General features: G+C 55.1%; 1 protein-coding gene across 6 annotated transcripts; it reads left to right on the forward strand.

Annotated features, from left to right (window-relative positions):
- Positions 1-804: 804 nt before the first annotated feature.
- ADCY3 (adenylate cyclase 3) lies at positions 805-13,219 on the forward strand. 6 transcript variants are annotated; one of them, XM_015859657.2, is made up of 20 exons: positions 805-1,962; positions 4,993-5,142; positions 6,445-6,575; positions 6,929-7,040; positions 7,319-7,446; positions 8,016-8,174; positions 8,263-8,425; positions 8,504-8,662; positions 8,771-8,913; positions 8,984-9,145; positions 9,247-9,334; positions 9,516-9,632; positions 9,870-10,129; positions 10,205-10,289; positions 10,675-10,833; positions 11,145-11,291; positions 11,379-11,492; positions 11,558-11,684; positions 11,847-11,971; positions 12,278-13,219. In XM_015859657.2, exons 1-20 carry the CDS (start codon positions 1,288-1,290, stop codon positions 12,458-12,460), a joined length of 3,387 nt encoding a protein of 1,128 aa, XP_015715143.2. In that variant the 5' UTR covers positions 805-1,287; the 3' UTR covers positions 12,461-13,219. The 6 variants fall into 6 exon arrangements, with proteins under 6 accessions (XP_015715143.2, XP_032299333.2, XP_085400316.1 ...); XM_015859658.2 differs by having other exon boundaries at positions 934-1,962; positions 10,208-10,289; XM_032443442.2 differs by lacking the exon at positions 12,278-13,219 and having other exon boundaries at positions 11,847-12,271.
- The last annotated feature ends 5,782 nt before the right edge of the window (positions 13,220-19,001 follow it).

A 19,001-nucleotide genomic window follows, 5' to 3' on the forward strand; every position in this document is an offset into this window, starting at 1 on the left:
AACCACTGTCAGGTCTGCTTTGTGCTGCTCAGGGCTCGTTCCCTGTTACGTACCCATCTAAGGGCTGGAGAACTGAGCCTTCAATGAGGCTGGGCCAATTAACCTGCCTGACCTATGTCAGGCCTTGTCCCTATGTGGACACACTGCTGTGAACCAGGTCCTGTGCTGACCAGGGCATGGAATAGACTGAGCAGCCGAAGTTCTGTTTGCTCACACACCCCTTCAGCCACAGCAGGACGGGGATAACCCCAACCACTCCATATAAGCCTCCTGAGAGCTCCAGCACTCTCATTTTGGTATTAATTATTACACAGAAGCAATTACTCCTCCTGGCAGCGGTGCCAGGATGGTCTCCTATTACAGCTGCCAGCCCAGGGCTCAGCTGAGGATACTCGGGTATCTGGCAGGGCTCCTTCAACTGTGGTCCAGTGCATCTCTATTAACTCTGAAGCATTGCTGGTTTTCTAGATGCCAGAGAGGAACAGGCAGAGGCTGAAACATGAGGGAGAGGGGTGGGAAGGATGGAGCAGGGAGCAGCACTGAGTAGAGCAGGTTGGGATGCTGGAGGGGGGGCAATATGGGGAACCCCCCCTGCACAGGAGCACTGCCAGCTACCCAATCCCCATAGCAGTGCCCCCCGTGCTTCCCAACCTTCCCTGCAATCCCCCCATTCCGGCTGCACCGCGTTCTCCCCGCAGCCGGCAGCGAGAGGGTTACGGAAGGCGGGGACGCACCGGGGCCGCACCGGTACGGGCACGGCCGGCGGTGGGCTCCCTCCCCCGGCCCGGGGAAGCCCCGAGCGAAGCCCCCGCGGGGCCGGAGCCCTCCGGGATGCGGGAGGAGAGCAGAGGATGCTGCCGGGAGCGGCGGGGCCGCACCTGCGCTGCCGCAACCGGGAGGCGGTGGGGTTGGGGCGGGGGCCGGGAGGGAGGGAGCGGAGCGGCGGGGCCGGGGCAGCGCAGGGGTCGCCCCCGAAGCCGGCTGCCCTCGAAGGAGGGGCAGGGAAGGAGGGAAGGAGGCATCGCGACATTTTTCCTCTCCGCGTCGCTCCGCTCCCTCGCAGCCAGGCAGTGCGCAGGGGCTGGGCAGGCCGGCTCGGCACGGCTCCCGGCCTTCGCTATTTATAATCCCCATCGCCTCCTCCGGCCGCTCTTCTGCGCGAGGAGAGCCCGGAGAGAACGGCTCCAAGAGAGGAGAGAGACCGCGGGGCTCCGCCGAACGGGGATGCTGAGGGCGATGTCCCGCTGAGCATCTTTTCTCCGGGGTCGGAGTGTGAACAGCATCGCGATGCCGAGGAACAGGGATTTCTCGGAGCCCGAGTACTCGGCCGAGTACTCCGCCGACTACTCGGTGAGCCTCCCGTCGGACCCCGAGCACGCCGTGGGCCGGACCCACGAGGTGACGGTGCGCAGCTCGGGGCCGTGCCTCTGTCTACCCCGCTTTATGCGCCTCACCTTCGCTCCGGAGTCCCTGGAGAACCTCTACCAGACCTATTTCCGTCGCCAACGCCACGAGACCCTCCTGGTGCTGGTGGTCTTCGCCGCCCTCTTCGATTGCTACGTCCTCCTCATGTGCGCCGCGGTCTACGCCGCCGACAAGTTGGCCCCGGCGTTGGCAGCAGGGACCGGGTTGGCAGCCCACGTGTTGCTCTTCGCCCTCTGCAAATACCGGCTGCTACCCGAGCGCGCTGCCCGTCGCTTCCTGCCCTACGTCCTTTGGGTCCTCATCTTGGCCCAGATCTTCTGTTATTTGGGCCTCAACTTCTCGCGCTCTCCCGAGGCCAGCGACACGGTGGGCTGGCAGGCCTTCTTCGTCTTCTCCTTCTTCATCACGTTGCCTCTACGCCTGGCGCCCATCGTGCTCATCACCGCCGTGTCCTGCGGCGTCCACACGCTGGTGCTCGGCGTCTCCGTTGCACAACAGAGGCAGGATGCCCTGGATGAGGGCACGCTGCTGAGACAGGTACGTGGGGATGGGAAGAGGGGATGTGGGGACCTTGGGGTGGCATAAGGGTGAATCACTGCCATTATGCTTGGAAAAGACCACTATGATCACCAAGTCCAACCATCAACCCATTACCAGTGCATGAAGTCATAGAGAATCGCTCAGGTTGGAAAAGACTTCTGGGATCCCCAAGCCCAACCCTTCCCCGCCATCGTGCCCACTGGTTGTGTCCCTCAGTGCCACATCTCCATGGTTCTTGAATGCTTCCAGGGGCAGTGACTCCACCGCCTCCCTCCCAACACTCTTTCCCTAAGGTCTAACCCAACCCCTGCTGGCACAACTCAAGGCCATTACTTCTTGTCCTATTCCTAGTTGGGTTGAAGAGACCAGCTGTGTTCCCATGGCTTAACCCCGCGTTCATGTCCATCTCTATGCTTTGGCCCTAGAGTTGCTTTGATCCGGGCACTCAGAGCTGATGGTGGTGTTTGCTGGATGCAGGGTGCTCCCTTTAAACATCCCCATGGCACCCATGACACAGACCTGGCCTCAAAGCCGCAGGTTTGACCCCAAGAGCCACCCAAGGTGTGTAGATAAATGGGCCGTGCTTTGGCTGCTGGGGAAACTGAGGCACGGTGGGTTGAAGGCATCCCCATCCTCCCTGATAAGGGGCCCCACTTGTGCTGATTTCCTCTTAAATTGCAAAAATGGCTTTAAAAGGCCATTTTTAACCAAAGCCTGGCAGCAGCCCAGCGTGGGCCTTCTTCCAGGCTCACAAACAGCCACCAGAGCATTCCCAAAGGATGGAGCCAGGAGAACTCAGTGGCCCCAAGCGGGCACCAGCCCCACAGCCCTCAGCCCTGCAGCCATCCCACCATGGGGCTGGGACCCACTGACCCCCACAGTGCTGGAGTTTCATTGTGAGGCTGCTCATCCCTGTGCATGGGGATGCTCTGGGAATGATTGTCTGCCAAAGAAAATGTAGAGAAACAGCATCCCCGAGCTCAAATACCACCCTAGGGATGGGCCACCATTTCGTGCATGGCAGCAAAGGATGGGGATGCAGGGGTAGAGTGGTCCTTGGCCCATCACCTCAGTTATTTCTTGCCTGGAGCAACTGGACAGTGTTATCACTGCCCCATAACAGTGGGTTTTGCATGAGGAGGATGACCCAAGCCCTGCTGATGTCCCCCATGGCCCATCCATCTTGGTTGCTCCAGCAGACAGCACACGCAGCGTTTCCAGGCCTGCCGGTAGCACGGCCTTATATGCACGGGCATATAAAAGGCAGAGCTGCAAACTTGTTCAGCAGTGTCTGTTGACAGTGGAAAATCCTACTGGAGGAGCCCACGCTGCCCACTCCATGTGTGCATTCCATGGGAGGATGCTACAGAAACCAATGCAAGCAGTGGCTACCCCAGGTTTTGCTCCCTCTTTGGACACGTCTGGTCCAAATAATACAGACCCAAAGGAGCTGTATGCAACAGGGACTCCATCTCCTTCCTTTGCTCCTGGCAATGCAATGAGATGGTGACGATGTGCCCAGAGCTGGGGGTTCTGCAGGCATCACCCCATGGCCAGAAGTGCCTGCATTCATCATTGCTGTGGCACCGGCGAGTCCGGGGCCAGCAAAACCTTGGCAACGCCGCATGCCTCAGCCTCTGCTTGCTGCAAAAGAGGAACATTATGTCCAGAAATAAACATCATACGCTTTATTATTATGGACGTTTGTACGGCTCCCCGAGGGCACTGCTATTAATAGGATGAAGCAGCGGGTGCTGCTCGGGCCGGCGCAGCCCAGGGGGGTTAATGAGAGATGCCGGCAGCTTCTGCCCTGCTTCATCTGTCCAGGAGGAGCCCACAGGCTGAATGGGGCTGGGGGTCTGGGGGTCTGAGTTTGGTGGTGCTCCATGCCATGAGCCAGACAGGATGCATGGGACTCGGTCCATAGAGTCATTAAGGTTGGAAGGGACATCTGTGGTCACCAAGTCCAACCCCAGCCCACCCCCTCTGTGCCCACTGCCCACATCCCTCAGTGTCACACCTCTGTGCTTCTTGAACACCTCCATGGATGGTGACCCCACCACTGCCTGGGCAGCTGTGCCACTGCAGCACTGCTCTTCTGGAGAAGCAATTGTTCCTAATATCCAACCTGAACCTCCCCTGGCACAACTTAAAGCCATTACCTCTCATCCCGCAATGGGGTCTCCTCCATCCCCTGCTCATGGTCACTCAATGGGCTGGACCATTGATTCATCCCCAGTTTGGATGGCCCTCACACCTGCAAGACACTGGTGGGGCTGGAGGAAAATGGCACGGTCTGCAGCCCACCATGGAGCACCTGTTGGATGGTTTGTGAGTCGAGCATCCCTGGCACAGCTCAAGGATGTGCTTGGCTGTGGTAGATAGCCATACAATGTGGGGTTTTGGGGTAGGCATGTCTCCATCCAGGCGGGGTTCCCAATGACCCCATGTGTGCCAAGCAGTGCTGAGCTCGGTGCATTGTCATGACAACTGCTTAAAAATAGAGAGAGGCGGCTGGTTTGAGGGTTTCTTCTCCGTGCCCACCTCCAGATGGTTCTCACTTGCCAGCTGCCATGCTGGGGCTTCCCGGGAATCCCGAGCTGCAGGGAAGGGGGATGGGAACAAGCTATGAGAGCTGGGATCTCATTTCCACCTTCGTAAATGCCACCTCATAGCCATGGTTTTGGCTGCTGGAAGGGTTGGGAGCATGGGCACGTGTTTAGGGTTTGGCCATGTTTTCATTAACTTCTGCACTTCAGCCTCTGCAAAGCTGTCCCCAGGGCAACTCCTGCCCCTGCGGACCCACTGCCATTTTCCAAAACACCTCTGCAAGGTTTAATGAGGCAGTCAGCCCTCAAGGGCCATGAGGTCTCCTGTCGAACCTTCCTGCAGATCCACTGCTCAGTGGTAGTCCCCACTAAGTCCCCCCAGCAGTTACATATGGCTGTGGCATGGTGGCTTGCACCCAGGGTTGATTTCATGTCTTCCATCATCAGAATGCTTTCTCACCCCAACTCATCCCCGCAGATCCTGTCCAACATTGCCATCTACCTTTGTGCCATCACGGTGGGCACCATGTCCTACTACATGGCTGACCGCAAGCACCGCAAGGCCTTCCTGGAAGCACGACAGTCACTTGAGGTCAAGCTCAACCTGGAGGAACAGAGCCAGCAGCAGGTAGGAGCCATGGCTGGGGACAGTATGGGGACAGCAAGATGGGGCACAGGTGGCTGGCAATAAGTATAAGAGGACTGGAGGTGGGAACTGTGTTTCACTGAGGACTCTCCATCATAACTGTCCTCTTCCAGGACCTCGCAGCTTCTGACATGGCCACCTCCAACCTGTCCCCATCCCCATGGCAGGTTCCTGTCCTCATGTGTAAGCACGTGGCAGGTCCCCAGCTTTGGGCATGACCATGTGGCAGGTCCCTACCCCATTACACAGCCACGTGGCATGGCCATGCAGTAGGTCCCATTCATCAGGCATGGACACGTGGCATGTCACTGTCATTGGGCAGAGCCACGTTGCAGGTCCCCAGGCATGGCCAGGCAGCAGGTCTCCATCACTACTTCTCACGGGGCTGATCCTGCTATGAGGACAGGAGTGATAACAGCGGGTGGAGAACCGTCATGGTGTTGACAGAAGGCAGTTGGAAAGCTTCATTTTCTGCAGTCGGCGTCCAGTTATGAGCCCAGCTAATTTTAGCACCTTATCTGGGGCCTCTCTCCCCATCTCCCATCTCTTATCTGGTTGATCCGCTGCCAGCAATTTGCTCCCAATGGCAACAGAGATGTGTGTTGGGTCCAGCCCACTGCTTCTTAGGGATGGGGAGGGGGAGGACCAGCACAATGCCCACATCACAGGGAGAACTTAGTGGCCTTTCTCCCACCAGCAATGCCCCACACATTGGCTGGTCAGTAGCTTTGAAGCTTGCAAAGCAATTGGGTGAATTCAGGCTTATTCAACACTAATCCCCAATGGACATCTGGGGAAATCCCTGACTCCTTTCCTCGCAGCAGGGTCTCACTGTGTGCTGTCTGTATGGTGGCAGCACTGAAAGCTGCCAGGCTGGGATATGGAGCTGTTCCTCCAGCAACAGCCCCGTCGTGCACAGAAACCCAGGGGAAAACCCACTTCATTACCAGCGTTAATTAAACACAGCACAGATCCTCACGTGCAGCCAGCTGGGGGATGCAGCCCCTTTCCAGCTGCAGGGCTGTGGGGAAAGCAGGGAGTGTGGTGTCCCCCATGGGTTTACTCCTCCTTGGGGCCAGTGCTGCTGTCTTATGGGGTAGCACGTGGATACACCAGGCCTGCAGACACTGCATCCACATTGCAGCAGACATTGCTGCAGACCCTCCAGTGCTGACATGGGTTTTTGGGTTTACCTTTGCCACTCTTTGTCCCCATGGAGAAGGGGCTGCTTAGAACAGCACATGCACAATGTACTTACACTCATTTTCCTGCCCCATCCCCCAGGAGCGGCTGATGCTCTCCATCCTGCCCAAGCACGTGGCAGACGAGATGCTGAAGGATATGAAGAAGGACCCGAGCCAGAAGGAGATGCAGCAGTTCAACACCATGTACATGTACCGCCATGAGAATGTCAGGTAGGTCTGGCTCCTACCTATGCCATGGTCAATGGGGAAAATCTCTCAATTTCTTGTATTTAGGGCTGGAAAAGCCCTAAAAAGAGGTTTGAGGGGGAGGGATGGGAAAGGGGGGGAAGGAGGAGGCTAAAGCAAAGGGCAACAGGGGACAGCTGCCAGCCAGACTATGGCTTGGGGCCACTTTTTGATCCAGACATGATTTGCAGAGCATGGTTTCCAGCCATGTCCCAAAATAGCCTTTAGGGGACATAGCTGAACTGATTGTCGCAGTCATGTCTGCGTTATGGGAAAAGAAACTCTCACTGCAAATTCTCCCTGTGTGGAGCACATTTGTAACTCCTCGCTCCCCACAGCATCCTCTTTGCAGACATCGTGGGCTTCACACAGCTCTCCTCGTCCTGCAGTGCCCAGGAGCTGGTGAAGCTCCTCAACGAGCTCTTCGCCCGCTTCGACAAGCTGGCAGCCGTGAGTGTACCCACTCATCAGGAAGGGGATGGGCTGGAGATGCCCCATGTTGTACGTGGCAAAAATAGAACTGGGAAGGGGTGGGGGCCCCCACTATTTAGGCTGCAATTGGCCAAACCTTCAGGGAGGCAGGGAGGGAATGGAAAATCAGATTATTTGTGTCCCTTGTGAGCATGGAAGAGCTCAGTATGGGCAAGGATGGAGCAAGCTCTGCCTGGGAGAAGGATGGGGGGAGCCCAGCTATGGGGAGGGGGCTGATACCGTGCCCCTTTCCCCAGAAATACCATCAGCTGCGCATCAAGATCCTGGGTGACTGCTATTACTGCATCTGTGGGCTGCCCGACTACCGGGAGGACCATGCCGTCTGCTCCATCATGATGGGGCTTGCCATGGTGGAGGCCATTTCGTAAGAGCTCTTTGGGATATTCCCCAGGGTTTCCTTGTCACTGTTCCCACTATGTCCTTATCATCGTTTCCAGCACAACTTAAAATCATAGAATGACTTGGGCTGGAAAAGACCTTGAATTGGAAGGGAGCTGGAGGCCCAACCAGTTCTAATCCCATGCTGTGGGCAGGTATACCTCCCATAGACCAGGCTGCCCAAAGTACCATCCAGCCTGACCTTGGGCACTGCCGTGAATGGGACACCCACAGCAACCTGTGCCAGTACCAACGGTAGTGTCATTGTCATCATTTCCAGCATGTCCTCATTGTGTCTATCATGTGCTGATCACTGTCCCAAGGGTGTCCCTGGGGTCTGGCAGAAAGTAGAGAGGAACCAGTGATGGCTACTGATATAGGCAGGGGTTCCTGTTGTCCCACCAGGGTCAACCCACTGGGCTTCTCCAAGGCAGGACACCACGCTACCCTTTTCTGTCTCCTCTCCTGTGCCAAGTGCACTCAGTTAAGGAAGGTTTTATGGCCATGGGGTTGGAAGCAGGAGGGGCAGTGAGTGAATCCCATGTCACCTCCCAGTTATGTGCGGGAAAAAACCAAGACAGCGGTGGACATGCGTGTGGGAGTGCACAGCGGGACGGTGCTGGGCGGCGTGCTGGGCCAGAAGCGTTGGCAGTACGACGTGTGGTCCACCGACGTCACTGTGGCCAACAAGATGGAGGCAGGTGGCATCCCTGGGTGAGCATCTCTTGGTGGGGATGGGACGTGGTGTCACCATCCCATAGCCATAGGGTAGCCCCAGTTCATGGCACCTCACGTCCCGCAGGCGTGTGCACATCTCACAGAGCACCATGGATTGCTTGAAGGGTGAGTTTGAGGTGGAGCCAGGTGAGGGTGGCTCTCGCTGTGAGTACCTGAAGGAGAAGGGCATTGTCACCTACCTCATCGTGGTGCCCAAGCAGCCTCTACGCAATGGCATCAATGGGGTGGTGAGTAGCGGCGTGGGCACTGGTGCCACCTCAACAGGCATCTTTGGCACACTGTGAGCCACCACCTTGGCCTTGCAGAAGCTGTCACTGACCTCATCCCATGGAGGCTCCCCACTGCTCGTTAACACCAAGGAGCGCAATGGCAGTGTCAGCTTGGCATGCACCAGCCCTGAGGAGCCTGATGAGCCCGACACCAGGGTGAGGGGTACCCTGGAGAATGGAGAGGAGGATGGAGAGGTATGGTGCGTGGGAAGCACCCCCTTCAGCTTGTATTTCGGGGACTGCCATGATGACCACACCAAAATGGCCTGAGTGTTCCCAGTGATGCTTTGCTTCGTGGCACAGGCTGTGAACCCATCCTTCCCCAACCCACGGCGCCGGCTGCGGCTACGGGACCTGGCTGAGAGGGTAATTGATGCATCGCAGAATGAGCAGGAGCTCAACAAGCTGCTCAATGAGGCTCTGCTGGAGCGCGAGTCTGTCCAGGCGTGAGTCACCCAGCTGGCAGTGCAACCCAGCCCAGCCCTGTTGGGTGCTGATGGCCAATGTTGCTGGCAGGCTGAAGGGGAAGAGTACCTTCCGGCTCTCCATGCGCTTCATTGACCCTGAGATGGAGACGCGCTACTCAGTGGAGAAGGAGAAGCAGAGCGGTGCTGCCTTCAGCTGCTCCTGTGTTGTCCTTTTCTTCACTGCCTTGGTGGAGGTCTTCATCGACCCTTGGTATGGTGGGGAGACACTGGGGATGGATTGCCCCAACTTGCCTACAGTCCCACAGGGCTGTCCCATCCTGATCTGTCTCATCATTGATCTTATTGTGACAGGTTGGTGGCCAACTATGTGACCTTTGCGGTAGGAGAGATCCTGCTGCTCATCCTCACCCTCTGCTCATTGGCTGCCATCTTTCCCCGGGTGAGAGCGGGATGGGCAGCCTCAAAGGGTGGGGACACTGAGAATGGGTGAAGCTTGGGGGCTGCTGTTCCCCCCAGCGCCTTCCCCATCTATATTTTGTGCCACCCCATTATTCAATATTCTCTCTATGGCCACTGTGATGTGTCCCACCTGGGTGAAGTCCCTTGTCTTCTCCCGGCAGGTCTTCCCCAAAAAGCTTGTGGCCTTCTCCACCTGGATTGACAGGACTCGCTGGGCACGCAACACCTGGGCCATGGCTGCCATCATCATTGTTACCATGGCTGATATTGTGGACATGGTGAGACACGGGGTCAGCACAGGAACCTGCTCTGACCTTCCATGTCCCAGCAGCCCATAATTGTGCACAGCCCCATGCACAGCAAATCATTAAATCAATGAGGGCTGTGCTGAAGCTGGGGAGGATTTTAGCACCTGGTAGTTGGGGTGTCCTCCTCTCTCCCACAAAGTACTCCAGCTCTTGGGGACCTATCATCACTCCCTGCCCCCCATCCTCATCCTACCCTCATGTCCCCAGCTCAGCTGCCAGCAGGACTACAGTGGGACAGGCAATGGGACAGTGGTGCCACCACGGCCAGGCGGCTGTTGGGAGCAACCCAAATACTACAGCTACATCGCCGTGCTGGCCCTGGTGGCCACCATCATGCTGGTGCAGGTCAGCCACATGGTCAAGCTGACTCTCATGTTGCTGATCACTGGGGCAGCTGGCACTGTCAACATCTACGCCTGGGAGCACATCTTCGACCAGTACGACCGCCACCGTAACCAGCAGAGCATGTAAGGGGTGGTGGGGGCACGGTGAGGGGGCATGGCCAAGCCCACCTCCCACCTATGCCTTGCCACATCCGCCAGCAGGTCTTCACTGGTCCCCTCCAAGTACTCCATGACAGCCATGATCTTCATTGTGATGCTCAGCTTTTACTACTTCTCTCGCCACGTGAGTGACTCAGCCCCCACAGGAATCCCCTCTCTTCCTTTCTCTCTGTGTTGTCACTACAGCCCCAAGCCTGATTTCTGCATGCTCTAAGGAAGCACAGTTGGTCCCCAATTGTGGAACCACCTCCAGATCTTCTCCATGGAAGCCTAGGGCTACATTGGCACCTCCAACTCCCCAGCATGATTTAGAGCAGGCAGCATCATGGTGGCTCCAGAGCCCATGCTTTCCCCATGAAGGTCCCAATGCCTCACATGAGGTCTTATATCTCCCATTATGGTTTCACCTTGCCCCATAGCCTCCACCCAAGCCTGGACCAGCCCCAGACCAACTGGCATACTCCTAGTGCTGGTGAGGCCCTGCTGCACCCATCTCCCCCTGTCTGCAGGTGGAAAAGTTGGCGAGGACACTCTTCCTCTGGAAGATTGATGTCCATGACCAGAAGGAGCGGGTCTATGAGATGCGGCGCTGGAACGAGGCCCTTGTCACCAACATGCTGCCTGAGCACGTGGCCCGGCACTTCCTGGGCTCCAAGAAACGGGACGAGGTGAGGGGCACCCAGGAACACAGATGTTCTGTCCCACAAGCAGCATCCCCGAGACTCCTGGCTAAACTTAGTGATTCAATCTGTTGGGTTTTTTTTTGTTTTTTTTTTGTTCATGGTCTTTGTATCTAGAGAGGCTGCCAAAGACTCTAGTCAAACATCTTTGGTTGGATGGAGATGGTTTCTTGGCCTTGCAAAGGACTGCAGAGCACCCTTATTTATTCAGATGGAGGAGGGTTGGGTTTGGAGGTTTCGAGCTTGCTGGAGGTGCAGCCACATCTCCATCTGACAGCCACTGTCCTTCCCCTCCCCAGGAGCTGTACAGCCAGTCCTACGATGAGATTGGCGTCATGTTTGCTTCTCTCCCCAACTTCGCTGACTTCTACACAGAGGAGAGTATCAACAACGGGGGCATCGAGTGCCTGCGGTTCCTCAATGAGATCATCTCTGACTTTGACGCAGTGAGTTGGGCTGGAGCTGGTCATGGGGGCAACACAGGGCTTTGGCCAGTGGCCCCAGGTGCATGAAGATCTATCCCCATGGCTCAGCTCCTGGATGAACCCCAATTCCGCTGCATCACCAAAATCAAAACCATCGGCAGCACCTACATGGCCGCATCTGGAGTGACCCCTGATGCTAACGCCAATGGCTACAGCACCAAGGTAAGGAGTCTCTGTGGCAGGGGATGGTGGGCAAGGGAGGCATTCCTGACCCACTGCCCTTGTAGAAGGAGAGCCTCTCGGATAAGGAGCGCTGGCAGCATTTGGCTGACCTTGCCGACTTTGCCTTGGCCATGAAGGTGACGCTGATGAACATCAACTACCAGTCCTTCAACAACTTCATGCTGCGCATAGGCAAGTTGGGGAACAAGGGGCTCCCCATCCCTCCTTCCCTATGAGTGATGGGACCTCATGAGGCCTGGGGTGACCTCATGACCTGTCCCCCCAGGCAGACCCTGGGTGTCCCATCTGGATGTCACCAAGCACAGAGGTGACACCCACCCTGCTCTTATGCAGGCATGAACAAGGGCGCTGTGCTGGCAGGAGTCATTGGTGCCCGCAAACCACACTATGACATCTGGGGCAATACAGTGAATGTGGCCAGCAGGATGGAGTCCACTGGTGTGATGGGGAACATACAGGTGGGACAGCACAACCTCAACAACCAAAGGGACAAACTGGGAGTTATTCACAGGTGTTCACAGCCCTTGAAGCACACTGTGATTTGCACGGGAAGGGAAAGCAATGCCAGCAGTATGCAGCAGGGCTGGGAGTGGTTGATGGTTCCTCCAAGCTGGGAATGGGGCAAGGCATTGCTAAAAGTAGGGCACCTCAAGACAACGGGCAGCTCGGTGGGTGGGTAAACCTGTGGCCCAAGCAGCATGTAGGGATTGAGGATGCTGGGCAGGGTCCCCCCAGCCTCCCACTGTGTCCATTTGTTCCTGCAGGTGGTAGAAGAGACACATCTCATCCTGAAGGAGTACGGCTTCCGCTTCGTGCGCCGTGGGGCCATCTATGTTAAGGGCAAAGGAGAGCTGCTCACTTTCTTCCTCAAGGGCCGGGAGAAGCAGGGCTCCTTCGTCAACGGCTCATCCGTCACCCTGCCCCATCAGGTGGTGGACAGCTCCTGAGGGCCCGGTGCCTGCCAGCCAGCACAGCCACCGCCTCCCCAGCACCCAGAGGGGCGGCCAGGGGGGCCCAGCACCCACCACCGCAGCCAGCAGGGACATCTCTCCCACTGAGGATCTGAAACCAAACTCGAGAAACCAATCCCTTTGCACAACCCTTTCCGAGTCCCTATTGGAAAGTTCCTTTGCTCCATTGTGCCTGCACACAAGCTCACAGCCCTCAGTGGGTTTGGGGCTGGGGCTGCCTTTCCCCAGGCACCCCTGGGCTTTGCAGGGGAGGCGGCAGCATGGCACCCAAGTAGCATTGTGGGACCCAGCTGCCACGTACTCAGCACAAGGAGATCCAAACTCAGGGTCGGATGGGAAGACACATCTCTCCTACGCGCAGGAGCATCCGGGCTTTGCTGTTAGTCCATACCAAGTTCATCCTCGTCACAAACAACATAGTTAGGAGATCGGGGAGAGAGAGTGCAGTACCAACTTGGGCTCAAAGAAAAAATACAAAATATTGTGTATTTCAGATATACAAATATATATACATAAGAGTACAGATTGACATTTATATTTTTAACTGTGCCTGTTCGCCCTCCATGCACGCTGTGGTCAGCTGCTGTCACTGCTTGATGGAAGAGAGGACCTGGGACTGGCTGAGGAGGGACTGCGTTATTCAGCGTGACACTGCCAGGGCCAGGGGGAGAAGGGAGGCACACAGAGTGTAATTATGCCACTAGTTTCTTGAATAGAAAGCAGTTGAATTTCAAAGTCTGGTTCTGCGTCTGGCTGTGTTCTGGGGTTGTGGGAATGTTGAGAAGGGCTTCAACTACCTTTTCAAGAGGGATATTGGGTTTGGAGGGGCTCCCAAAGGGGAGGTTGATGCCTCTGGTGGCTTTTGCTCCCCGCTCTTGTTGCAGAGTATCAAAACATGGGAAATCACAGAAAGAAAGATACAAGATTTTGATCCCTGCCCCTTTACTAAATTCCCAAGGCCATCAGGGAACTGTTACCTGGAGCTGCAACATCTGAAAAACAGAGGTTTTATATAAAAGGTTGATTTGGACAAAGCTTCAACTACAGAAACAATTTGAAAGCAAACTATGACCTTTCCATATGGGGGTTGGAAGGGACCTCCAGAGAACGAGTCCAACCCCCCTGCCAAAGCAGGTTCCCTACACCACGTCGCACAGGTAGGTGTCCAGGCGGGTCTTGAATATCTCCAGAGGAGGAGACTCCACCACCTCCCTGGGCAGCCTGTTCCAGTGCTCCATCACCCTCAATGTAAAGAAGTTCTTGGGCATATTCATGTTGAACTTCCTATGCTCCAGTTTCTGTCTGTTTCCCCTTGTCCTGTCTCTACACACTGCTGAGAAGAGCCTGGCCTTGCCACTTTGCCCCCCACACCTCAGATATCAATAGACCTGGATCAGTTCCCCTCTCAGCCTTCTTTTCTCGAGGCTAAACAGATCCAGTTCACTTAGCCTTTCTTCACAGGGGAGATGCTCCAGGCCCTTCACCATCTTTGTGGCCCTCCACTGGACTCTTTCCAAGAGATCCCTGTCTTTTTTGTACTGGGGAGCCCAGAACTGGACACAATATTCCAGATGAGGCCTCACCAGGGCAGAGTAGAGGGGGAGGATCACAGAATCACAGAATTACCCAGGTTGGAAGGGACCTCAAGGATCATGTAGTTCCAACCCCCCTGCCTAGCAGGGCCACCAAACATACACATTTACTAGATCAGGTTGCCCAGGGCCCCGTCCAGCCTGGCCTTGAACACCTCCAAGGACGGGGCATCCACAACCTCCCTGGGCAGCCTGTTCCAGGACCTAACCACCCTTCTAGTAAAGAACTTTCCCCTAACATCCAACCTAAATCTTCCCTCCTTCAACTTAAAACCATTTCCCCTAGTCCTGCTATTATCAGCCCTTTCAAAGAGTTTACTCCCCTCCTGGGAGTAAGTTCTCTTCAGGTACTGAAAGGCTGCAATGAGGTCACCCCGCAACCTTCTCTTCTCCAGGCTGAACAAACCCAACTCCCTCAGCCTGTCCTCATAGGGGAGGTGCTCCAGCCCCCTGATCATCTTTGTGTCCCTCCTCTGGACCCTTTCCAAAATCTCCATATCTTTTTTGTACTGAGGGCTCCACACCTGGACACAGTACAACAGATGGGGCCTCACAAGAGCAGAGTAGAGAGGGACGATCACCTCCCTGCTGACCACCCCTCTCCTGATGGAGCCCAGGATCCCATTTGCTTTCCGGGCTGCCAGAGCGCACTGCTGGCTCATGTTAAGTTTCTCATCTATCAGGACCCCTAGGTCTTTTTCAGCCGAGCTGCTCTCAAGGACAACTCCTCCCAGCCTGTACAGGTGCCTGGGGTTCTTCCGGCCCAAGTGCAAAACCTTGCACTTTGCCGTGTTGAACTACATTAGGTTCACCCAAGCCCAGCTTTCCAGCCTGTCAAGGTCCCTCTGAATGGCATCCGTTCCCTCCACCGTATCGACTGCACCACTCAGCTTGGTGTCATCAGCAAACTTGCTGAGGGTGCACTCCATTCCCTCATCGATGTCATTAATAAAGATGTTAAAGAGCACCGGTCCCAAGACAGACCCTTGAGGGACGCCGCTCGTTACCGGCCTCCACCTGGACATAGAGCCATTGACCACCACCCTCTGTCTGCGGCCTTTCAACCAATTGCTTATCCATCTAGTTGTCCACCCATCAAATCCACCTCCCTCCAATTTGGAGATGAGGATGTGATGGGGGACCATGTCAAAGGCCTTGCTCAGGTCCAGGTAAATGACATCAGTTGCCTTCCCTTCATCCACCAACGCCGTCACTCTATCATAGAAGGCCACAAGATTAGTTAAGCATGACGTTCCCCTGGTGAAGCCGTGCTGGCTGTCTCGGATCACATGCTCGTACTTTATGTGATCAAGCATGTTGTCCAGGAGGATCTGTTCCATAATCTTCCCAGGCATGGAGGTGAGACTCACCGGCCTGTAGTTACCCGGGTCCTCCCTGCTCCCCTTCTTGTAAATGGGAGTGACGTGACCCTTCCTCCAATCATCCGGGACCTCACCTGACAGCCACGACTTCTCAAATATGATGGAGAGCGGCTCAGCAACCACCTCAGCCAGCTCCTTCAGGACCCTGGGATGCACGCCATCTGGCCCCATAGACTTATACTCATTCAGTCTAAGGAGGCACTCTCGGACTTGCTCTACCCTTACAGTGGGGAGGGATTTACCTCCTTGGTCCCCACATAGAGGTATGGTGGTGCAAGACTTAGGGACGTGAAAAAGACTAGAATCCTGGCCACCAGTGAAGACCGAGGTGAAGAACTCATTCAGCACCTCAGCTTTCTCTTCATCTGTTGAAGCCATTTCTCCTTTTAAATTTACCAGAGTAGGTACGCCCATTTTGGCCTGTCTCTTCTGGCCAATGTACCTGTAGAAGGTTTTCTTATTGTTTTTCACATCCCTCGCCAAGTTCAGTTCTGCCTGCGCCTTGGCTTTCCTGATCCCATGTCTGCAAGTTCGGACGGCATCCCTGTATTCTTCCCGGGTGACACAGCCTTGTTTCCAGAGCTTGTACACCCCTTTCTTCACCCTCAGTTCTCTTAGCAGGTCCTTGCTGAGCCATGCCGGTTTTCTACCTCTCCTGCCCACTTTCTTAATCAGGGGAATGGAGACCTCTTGTGCTGCCAGGAGGGCATCCTTGAACAGTAGCCAGCTCTCCTCAACGTCCTTATCTTTGAGGGCAGCGCGCCAGGGGATCTTGGCCAGCATTCCATTGAGTAGCTTGAAGTCTGCTCTTCTAAAGTTGAGCATCCTGGTCCTGCTCTTTGCCAGGCCCACATCGCTTGAGATCACAAACTCAACCAGGGCATGGTCGCTGGAGCCCAGGCAGTCTCCAACCTTGACGCCTTTGATGATCTCCTCAGCGTTGGTGAGTAGCAGGTCCAGCAACGCTTGACCTCTGGTCGGTCTGTCCAATACCTGAACCAGAAAGCTATCATCAATGGATTCCAAGAGCCTTCTGGAGCTCTTGCAGCTTGCCGTGTGGTTTTCCCAATAGATGTCAGGATGGTTGAAGTCCCCCACCAGGACAAGAGCCCGTGAGCCAGACGCCTCACGCATCTGGAGCAAGAAAGCCTCATCAGCAGCCTCCCCTTGATCAGGTGGCCTGTAGTATACCCCTAATACCAGCTGACCTTTATTAGTCCCATCTCTAATCCTAACCCACAGGCTCTCAACCTGTTCTTGACTGTTTCTCATGGGGAGCTCCTCACAGTTTATCCAATCTCTGACATAAAGGGCGACTCCCCCACCCTTCCTACCTCGCCTATCTCTCCTAAAGAGCCTATAGCCATCGATGGTAGTATCCCAATTGTGGGAGTCATCCCACCATGTTTCTGTGATAGCAACAATGTCATAATTTTCGGAGTGCATCACAGTTTCCAGTTCCTCCTGCTTGTTACTCAGGCTCCGTGCATTAGTATAAAGGCACTTCAGCCGGGCTGTCCGTCTCACCACCTTCATAAGCGATCCTGGATCCGCTAGAACAGCGGCATCCCCAGCATCCCCCTGCCCTACTCCCTCCTTTTGCACTCTGCAATCCTTGCCCACGGAGTTTGGTACAATCCCTCGAATGCACCGTTCAACCCCAGTAGCCCTTATTTTGCCCCCTTCCCCCTTCGTTCCTAGTTTAAAGACCTATCAATGAGTCCTGCTAATTCTTCAGCTAATACCCTCTTACCCCTCAGGGACAGGCTGCTTGCATCAGCAGCCATCATTCCAGGTGCAGTGTAGATTGCCCCATGGTCAAAATAGCCAAAATTCTTGTGTCTGCACCAGCTCTTAAGCCATCTGTTTAAGAGATGGGTTTTTTGGATCCTCCCTGTACCTTTTCCTGACACCACGGGCATAGAAGAAAAGATCACCTGCACCCCAGCTCCTTCAAGTATTCGCCCCATTCCCCTGAAGTCTTTCTTGATGGACCTCAGGCTTTCCTTGCCAACTTCCTCACTGCCAGCCTGAATTATTAAAAGTGGGTAGTAGTCTGAAGGATGAATCAATCTAGAAATTTTCTTTGAAATGTCCCTGACCCGTGCCCCAGGAAGGCAGCACACTTCTCTGCGGGTAGGGTCAGGCCGGCATATAGGGCCTTCTGTTCCTTGCAGAAGGGAGTCACCTACCTTCTCAAAGGTAGGTGGATCTCAAAGGAGGATCACCTCCTTTGACCAGCTGGCCACACTCTTTTTAATACACCCCAGGATGCCATTGGCTTTTTTGGCTACATGGGCACACTGCTGCCTCATGGTCAACCTGTCGTCCACCAGGACGCCCAGGTCCCTCTCAGCAGAGCTCCTCTCCAGCAGCTCTCCCCCAGCCTGTACTGGTGCATGCAATTATTCCTCCCTGGGTGCAAGACTCCACGCTTGCTTTTGTTAAACCTCATCCTGTTTCTTACTGCCCAGCTCTCCAGTCTGTCCAGGTCTCACTGAATGGCAGCACAGCCTTCAGGCGTGTCAGCCAATCCTCCCAACTTGGTATCATCTGCAGACTTGCTGAGGGTGGCCATTCAGTATCTCTGCTTTCTCAGCATCCCCAGTTACCAGAACACCCCCCTCACTTAGTAGGGGACCCACATTCTCCCTAGTCTTCCTTTTACTGTTAACATACTTTAAAAAGCCTTAATTATTCTTTATCCCTTTTGCCAGATTCAATTCCAGGTGGGCTTTACCCTTCCTCATCACATCCCTGCAGGCCCTGACAGTATTTCTATACTCTTCCCAAATGGTCAGACCCTTTTTCCACATTTCATGGACCTTCTTCTTCCCTTTGAGTTGGTGCATGAGCTCCTTGCTCATCCACACAGGTCTCCTGCCACCCTTCCCTGATTTCTTGCTCACAGGGTAGCAATCCTACTTTTTTGCTTTGCTTATTCCACTCGGGATCTTGAACTCCACCATCTTGTGGTCACTACAACCCAAGCTGCCCCCAACCTTTACTTCCTTAATAAGTCCTTCCTTGTTGGTGAGAATAAGGTCCAGTAACACCCCTCCCCTCATCGGTTCCCCCACCACCTGCATCAAAAAGTTGTCTTCAACACATTGCAAGAACCATCTGGACCACGCATGCCTGGCCATGTTGATCATCCACCAAATATCTGGATAATTGAAGTCCCCCATAAGCACCAGTGCCTTGGATCGTGATGCTACTTCCAGTTGCTTATGGAAGGCCTCATCAACCTCCTCCTCCTGACCAGGGGGCCTCTAGTACACACCCACAACAGTGTCACCCTTACCAGCCTGCCCCTTGATTCTCACCCACAAGCTCTCCACTGCTACATCACTCTCCCCCAGGTGGAGTTCAATACATTCTAGCTGCTCTCTCACATAAAGAGCAACTCCACCACCCCGCCTTGCCAGCCGATCTTCCCTAAAAAGCACACAGCCCTCCATAACAACATCCCAGTCATGCGAGCAGTCCCACCACGTCTCCTTGATCGCAATGAGATCATGGCCACGCGACCGCACTCAGAAC

Source organism: Coturnix japonica, chromosome 3 (genome assembly GCF_054131305.1).
Source record: "Coturnix japonica strain WE chromosome 3, WE-NBRP24, whole genome shotgun sequence".
Classification (NCBI taxonomy): domain Eukaryota; kingdom Metazoa; phylum Chordata; class Aves; order Galliformes; family Phasianidae; genus Coturnix; species Coturnix japonica.